The 8,108-nt window shown below is 36.1% G+C and overlaps 1 protein-coding gene across 1 annotated transcript in view; it reads right to left on the bottom strand.

Annotated features, from left to right (window-relative positions):
• Positions 1 to 1,626: 1,626 nt before the first annotated feature.
• Positions 1,627 to 8,108, bottom strand: part of LTN1 (listerin E3 ubiquitin protein ligase 1) — a 32,573-nt gene continuing 26,091 nt past the window's right edge. Inside the window, exons 25-30 of the mRNA XM_080376570.1 lie at positions 6,970 to 7,156; positions 6,333 to 6,504; positions 4,987 to 5,207; positions 4,265 to 4,459; positions 3,481 to 3,648; positions 1,627 to 2,690 (exon numbers count right to left, since the gene is read on the bottom strand). Coding sequence (XP_080232696.1) covers positions 2,628 to 2,690; positions 3,481 to 3,648; positions 4,265 to 4,459; positions 4,987 to 5,207; positions 6,333 to 6,504; positions 6,970 to 7,156 — 1,006 coding nt within the window. The 3' untranslated portion in view covers positions 1,627 to 2,627. The remainder of the gene's footprint in view (positions 2,691 to 3,480; positions 3,649 to 4,264; positions 4,460 to 4,986; positions 5,208 to 6,332; positions 6,505 to 6,969; positions 7,157 to 8,108) is intronic.

Raw genomic sequence — 8,108 nt, 5'->3', positions numbered from 1 at the left:
ACCTTTTTGACTTGATGGCAGACCCTTAGCTAAGCCACACCTTTCTCCCCCCCCCCCCCCCTTTACAAAACTGTTAAGGAGAAGAGGGTTTATGCTTTGTAATTTTGCTGTAATGTAGAATAATGGGTTTTGAGGCTATTAATCATAGCCATAGGACCGTTTGAATGAACCAAAATGCTGTCATCCTTAGACTCCTCTAGAAGTTCTATGTTGGTAACCACTTTGGCTAACAAAGTTCGGTTGCTGAGCAAAAGCTGTAACATCAAAAGAAGATTTTAAGATATAGTCAAAACATATAATAGAATCAAACTACAGGTGTAACATGAGGAAGCTTTAATCTGTCTAGCTTTTTTTAGTTGTAACTGAAGAATTTAGTTTTAAAAGAGGTAATCAAAGATTTTAAAGTCATCTGGCACTGTAGTTCACAATGCTCAAGAGCGTACATAGTTTTAAATTATAAAGGACAGAAAAATGAAAATCAGAAGATGAGAACAAAAAGCATAATAAAATGTACCATGCTTGCAACAGAAGATGATTGCACTGGACTATCCAACAACAACTGCGTATGTGTTCACTTTAATAAATCACGAGTCAGTTCTCCCTCCTAACCCTGCTGCAACTTCAGTGGAAGCACTTGTCAAAATGGAATCCAAGTAAGAACATGGGTGAGTTCTGTAAGAAGTTACTCCTGTTATGCTCCCATCATCCCGGTGAAGACTGGGAACTACTAACAGGCCAGGTAACTTCTTTTTTGTTTGGGTTTGTTTTTTTTTTTAGGTTTTGAAATCGGTGTTTACACAGAGGTCTGCACTTATACTTAGCATTTGCCAGGGCACACGTACTCCCTTCTAGAAGGCCAAAGAACACGATGGTTTCAGGAGAGTTTTGTGAAGGGTATTCCTGCATTCAGCACACATGAAAATAAGCTGCGTGGCAGATACAGACCTACATAGTGTCAAACCTACCAAGAAGAAAGCAAAACTTCTGCTCCCCCAAACCCCTTGGCACTGCTCTGTCAGCAAGTACCACTGGCAAAAGACACACTGCTGCTCTGCAAGCACCTGCACTTGTTGGTTCTGCTAGAACAAAGACAAAAGCTTTCCACAAGGCTGCATAGACAATATCCAAGGTAGGGTCTGCAAGGAGATTTTAAGATGGTTCTTTTCAAGCAACACCTGTTTTAACCACAACTGGCCTTCAAATCAGTTACTGACTTCGGTTATTCTAAATGACTTTTTTGTAAAGTGATACAACAGACACAATTCTGGACTTTTAGTATCGTTAACTATGAAACAATACAGCTTGCTCAATCTGTATTTTGAGTTAGACCTTTTCAATACCAGTTTTAAATCCTTTCCCTTCTCTCTTAAAAGATATCAAGAAATTTCTCCTCTGGAAGGCCAGTGTTAAGTAAGTCTATTTTTAGCAGGTATCAATAGCTAAAATAATTTCTAGAGTGGTCACCTCCAAAGAGACCAAGTGTGACAAAACATACAGAATCTAAAAAAATAGCTGTTGAGGTACAGCCAGCTAAGTACACTGTAAACTCAGCATGTGAAAATTTATACTACCGATTTCTGAAAGTTTATCACAGAGGAAAACACAGCAATCCAGAGACTACAGAGATTGACAAAATTAATTTATTCCCCCCTCAAAGAAACCCACCACAAATACCATCCAAGTTAGAATATATTAGTATGCTACTGCTGTTAAAAAAAAAAAAAAAAAAGCATGAAGGAGACTACTAAGTTCTGATACATCTGTCATGTTCACTTAGAGTCATTATTATGGGACAGTGGAAGTACAGTATACATTCAGTGATAGTTAATTTGCCAGCTCATGAAGACATTTTAAACTGAAATAATGAAAAGAAGAATTGATCAATGTGTATGCCTTGTCTTTAAAAGCCAATCAACAATAAATAGGTAGTGTTTTGGCATGCAGGAACGATTGTACTCTCTCTGTTTGGGCTTCCAAGTTTTCATTTAGGGTGGTGGATGGCTGAGGGTTTTGGGGAAAACAAGACTCTTAACATGTTCATGACCTGCGCTTTCACCTTTAATTTAGAGCATGCTATGTTTAAATTTTATGCTTTAACAGAAAGTTATCACCTAAGTTCCATGCCTTAATGTCTAACAGCAACATTCTTCCCCGCCCCCCCCCCCCCCCCAAGGAACTATTCAGAATATATTATACTAAAAAATCAAGTCTTTATACCGCTTATGTTATATTAAGTATATATATATCACCTGTTATATTAAGAGGCATGGTCTGCATTAAGTGCATAACACCATGTTAGAATATACCTAAAATAAGAGGCTTTTATCAACTATGCTGTGGCTTAAACGCCATTTTTCAGACATAACTCTACGTTATTTCTGATTTTTTAATATACTTCAATATCTTAAAAATATACAAATTAAAATAAATTACTCATATATTTCTTGATATCAAAGAAGAATCTTCAAACTTACAAAAAATAGTCCAGAGGTAAATGTGTGTCATATCCCACTAGTCAAGGATTTAAAGTAACTGACATTATTTCCAAGTAGTTAGCTTCGTTCAACACAACAGTTTATTGCCTCCTCTTCATTTATTACTGAGTTCACAGAAAGAAGACATTTATTTCAGAAAAATGTCTCTCGACAGAGTGGACAGGTGGATTTGTTGCTGGATGTGAACCATTTGTACTGAAAGAGAAATACAACTGTTCAGTATACAAACGCAAGCTGCGTATCACAAACACTGGTTTATCACAAATAATCATTATTTGCCAATGAATAGCACTATCAATAACTATTCTTTTAAAAACCCCAAGAAACATTAAAAAAAACCACCTTTCCATGTGTGTATGTATGCGTGTGTGTATATACACCCAGATGTATTTGCATATGTATATACACATATTACACACATATATACACACAATGCTAAAGTTTTATTCTAAGAAACCTGACACAAAGGAATTTTCATCCAGTCTCATTTTAGGATAAAAAGCTATTATTTTTAAAGCAGCAGTAATTCCTCCACTGCATAGCTATACGGATGCCAATCTGTTCCAGTATACTCTGTAACCATACAACCAATGCCCACGATGACTTGGATATAGTTACATGTTAATTATCTGGATCAGCATGGTTTACTAAAGAGCATGTTGCATAAATTTAATTTAACCTTTCCTCTTCCCATACCCGAGCTGATAATAACAAGATGCTGTTGCTACACCCTATGCAGATGTAATGGCTTACATCTTACTGAACACAAGATGGATGGTTATTATCTGTGAAGTGTGGCAACCCCTCTCTCATTACATTGCCCTTCCGGATCAGTGCAAAATCCACACAAATATAATACAAGCCCAGTTAATCCCAGATGCTCCAAAGATGTAATGGAGAATTGATGGTACTACAATAGAAGTTCCTGGTTCAAACTATAAATGGATATTTTGCCTATTTAAAAAGATTTAGTCTAGGTACTTACCAAGCAAGCTGAATGAAACTTTTTCTTGCATGTTCTGCAAGCTTTTTTGGGAAGAGAATAGTTGGAACCATGAATGACTGAAAAACAGATCATACAATCTTCAACGCCCTCAAAACGTTTATCCACATTGTTTTTCCACAAAGATAAGCCTTCCATAATACTTCCATTCTAACAGAGGGAAAAGAGCTGTTAATACTGCAGAATTCCTTCAGAATATTCTTATTGCTATTCATAAGCATATCAAGGAAACAAAGCCTGAAGGCTTTATAATCTGAATTTATAAGCAATATATGCGGCAAATAATTTATAAAACCAACACATGAAATACAAATGATACCCTGATCTGTAGAAATGCAAATATTCATTACAATGAAAATAATGCGTTTAGGAGCACTCAAAAGGGGATTTTAAAATCCACAGATGATGCAACTTCAGCAACCACCAATCTTTTAGAGAATTTAATGTATTGGGGTTTTGGACTTGGGGGTTTTTTTGTTTGTTTTCAAATTATAGTTGAGATGGCATTGCTACACGGGGCAGACACTGGCCCATATCTTAAGAGATCTACCTACATTTTCAACTTTGGCTATAGATTTAATAGGACTTAGGCCCATAAGTTTACTCTATTTCAGCATCTGAAGAAAAGCAGATGTTAAGAGTGAACAATTCTATGAAGTCCTTTGACGAGATCCATTATACAGATCTAAATAATATCGCATTACTAGAAATATTTTTCTATTATCAGGCCTTTGCTTTCAAAACTAGAGGCTTTCTCTAAACTCACCTGATGTGTAAGATACGTGCTTAACTGTAGCATCCAATTGCGCCACTGCTGCACAGCCACACCAACCCTCTTTCCACTCTCAACCGTTATGGATCCCAGTGGGTAATTTGATGGAAGCTGTATTATTAGTTCGATAAAGATATCATCAACTGAATATGTAGCAATGACTTCCCGTGCCGCAGACCGAGCTTTTACCTGTGAAAAAAAAAAATGCATGTATTAGAACTCCAGAGAGGGATGCACCACCTCTAGTCTTTTTATATATATATATATTTTTTTTTATATATATACACACACACCATATATACTTCACTACACAGATATAATTGTCTTAGACCAGGAAAACATTTTTCTCAAACTTCCACTCCTATCATAGCAAAGCAAAAAGAAATTACCAGCCATTTTTCAATCTACTGACTGATTACATTTTTTAATACACCAAAAAGAAGTATATTGACAGCAGTATCTTCCAGTTACCTCCTCAACTTCCCGAACATCATAAACCCCATTCATTTCTTTTTTTTTTTTAAACAGAGAATTAATAAATATCAACTTAATGTATCAATGCCCAAGTTAAATTATGTTTTCATCAGTCATTTAGAACAACAAAAATGCAATCATATAAACCACTGTAATACAGTCTGGTTCCGAGAAGCAACGCTTCTTAAAATGTTTGCAAAAAACTAAAGTAAATTAAAAAAAGGACAAAAAGTCCTACTAACCGTCATGCCATTAAATAACTGTGTGCTAGTCTGAACAGAAGATATTTCCTGTGAAGAAAGCACACTGCTGACATACTTGCTTGTAAATTTATCTACAACATTGAAGACACGTTTCTCACAGCTGTTCCACCAAAGCCTGACCATTGCCGGCAAGTCTTTCAGTGTTATATGGTACACAGAGCAGGCCAAGTGCGGAATCTGGGATGACAGGGCTGCTGTTCCTGGGAGGGAAAGAAAGGACGTTGAAATACTCTAACACATTAGTCACAAATTTTCATTCCTCCACACCACATACAAAAATTTTGATACCAATGGAACTGTGGTAACTAGAATTTCATGTACGTGTTCCTTCCATATTTGCTACTGTAAGTGCCTGTTTGACCCTGCCTTTCTCCATCAGTCTGGTTTCTTTGTTTCTTCAGCTAACACGTCACAACTGAAAATTCATCTTCTAATTTAGAGATGAACTCTAGGTGGGCTATCAGTAATCGGGAATAATTTTATAGTCTAGAAATTACAAAATGCTCACTTTGGAGTGAACAAACAGTAAGATGCTTGGAGCACATTTGAGGTTTGCAGTGTTCTCTAGAAGTGCATAGAGAGAGAAGGGAAATCTTTCTCTTGGAACATCATGTTAGTAATTCTTACTGTCATCCAGATAAATCGTGCTGCAACATACAGCGATGTTCAAGCAAATACTTGAAAAATGGAAACATGGTATTGTTGCTTACATCTATACACGTATATAAAAGAACAATTTCAGTGAAGTAACTTTAAAAACTCATTCTCTTTTTCATGTTTCTCAGCTAAAAAAACTCCAGTGTATCTTCTCTCATCATGGCTGATTAACTGGGTCTTCTGAACAGCACAATGAAAACAACACAAAATTTAATACCTCAAACATTTCAAAAAATACATATTAAAACATAATTTGTTTTTATTCATGTATTAAAATAGAAGAAAAATACAGAAATTCAATTTAGCATAAAAAACCCAACCATCACCTAGAAGCAATGGAGACATCCCAGAATAGATCACCCATTTTTATTACTTTTGAATCTTTGCATACATTCAGGATTCAGATAGCAGCAATATATTATTTCTGCCCTAAGTGAATAAACTAAGCATTTCCTGGTTTGTTTGGGGTTTTTTGTTGATAAATATTTCAACTTTGGCTAAGCTTCAAACGGGGAGTGTTAGCCAAAGATTTTTAAACATATGTATGTATCTGTCTATCTATTTTATAGGTAAGGTTTTCTAAAATATGTATTTTTAAGCAGAAAAGCATACCTAAACTTCAGCAATACCACAACTTTCTGAAATGCACTAATACAATTTTTACTAACCTTTGACATCTAAATGAAGCTCTTCAGTAAAGAAGGTTTTTGTGTCCTTATTTGGAACTTCTGAAGTTGGCCCAGAAAAGACAGGGTTTTCAGGCATAAGCCTGAACAAGTGATAAAGCAATTTATTCAAGCTTTTAGTTCTTCTAAGGTATTGTGAGTAGAGAACTCGCAGCTGATAGTGTTAAAATAAAATAAATTAAAAAACCAAACAACAAAACACACACAAAATACAGATGAAGCTTAACACATATAGCTTACACTGTAAATAATATAAATATGTTCCTGTAAGGAGGAAAAGCAAGACTATGATTTAGAAGTGTTTAGAAGAGTGATTTAGTTCTCTGCACCATTTTGAATGATTAGAAGATCACAAAATGTAGCAAGCTTTTTTGAAAACGCAAGGAAGAATCAACCATTAATGAATTTAATTCTTTATTACTCTAATGTCACCATCCTTAAGTATTGCAGTGCAGAAATCTAAGTCCATTGATGCTTTCAGAATTCCACTAATTCCACAAAAACAAAAGGTTGGATGATATATTAATTAAAAGAATAAAAAGGCTGGATGAAACGTCAAGATTTAAACCAAGTCAGTCTGCTAAGAAATTCAGTTAGAAGGAAAAGACTTCAAACATACCTGAGAAGATGCTGCTTTGAAGAAAGCTAATGTTAACTTCCAAGTGAGAAGATACCCTAGAACAAGGCAGAACTCATCACTCAGAGGCTGAATAACAGCAGATTCTCCAACTGGAATGCATTCCAGGATGTTTTCTAGCAGGAGTTCTTGAGTGGCCAGGACACACATAAGAGCCGCTGGAGGTGATCTATGGAAAAACGTCTGGCACAGTAAACTCTGCACTAATTAAATTTATATTCACAGCTTTCCTAGAAAAGTCACATTAACAAAGCCATATATGTAGAACATCAAAGAGACCTTTTATTGCAGGAAAATTTACTTTCAGATTCACACATTAGTGCTAGATTTTAATATTTTTTTTTTCCTAAAAGGGACAGTTGGTGTTTTTACCTCTTGCAAGACAAATATAAGCTGAATTCTGGTCATTTAACCTGAAAATGGTCTATGGCTGCACTGATTTTAACCTACATCATGGACAGCTGGTTTGTTTGCTTACTTTGTTTATCAAGTCACACCAGCAAAGGTGCAACTGAACAATGGATCTCCTAATCACTGAATGTGTTCGATTTGGGTTTGGATTAAAAAGCCTTCTGCAGTTCTATAGTATGGAAAGGTATTAATCACTGGGCTGATATAAAAAAAAAAAATTCTTTAAAGAATCAGTTACTGTTATTCCCTCTGCAAACTGTTGACTTTATCAGATTCAAGCTGTATAAAATACCCAGGTTAGTTTCTTGAACCTCCAAAATTGAAGTTACTTGTGCAGCTGGACACATTCTCAATATAGCAATCCAGTAAAAACCTGTCAAGATTTTACAATATAAAGCATATATGTTGCCCTATCCTGGTTGCAGCTGGGATAGAATGAATTTTCTTAGTAGCTGGTACAATGGTGCATTTTGGATTTAGTGTGAGAACAATGTTGGTAACTGATGTTTTTGGTTGTTGCTGGGTGATGTTTCTCAGGCCCTGTCAGCGAGAGGGCTGGAGGGGCACAAGCTGGGAGGGGACACAGCCAGGACAGCTGACCTGAACTAGCCAAAGTTCATCATGCTCAATATTTAAACAGGGGGGAGTTGGCCAGGGTCCGCCGATGGCTGCTTGGGAACTGGCTGGGCATTGGCCAGTGGGTGGTAAGC

This window comes from Falco punctatus (assembly GCF_963210335.1).
Source record: "Falco punctatus genome assembly, chromosome: 2".
Taxonomy (NCBI): domain Eukaryota; kingdom Metazoa; phylum Chordata; class Aves; order Falconiformes; family Falconidae; genus Falco; species Falco punctatus.
The sequence above is the reverse complement of the archived record's forward strand: the minus strand, read 5'-3'. Positions and strand labels throughout refer to the sequence as shown.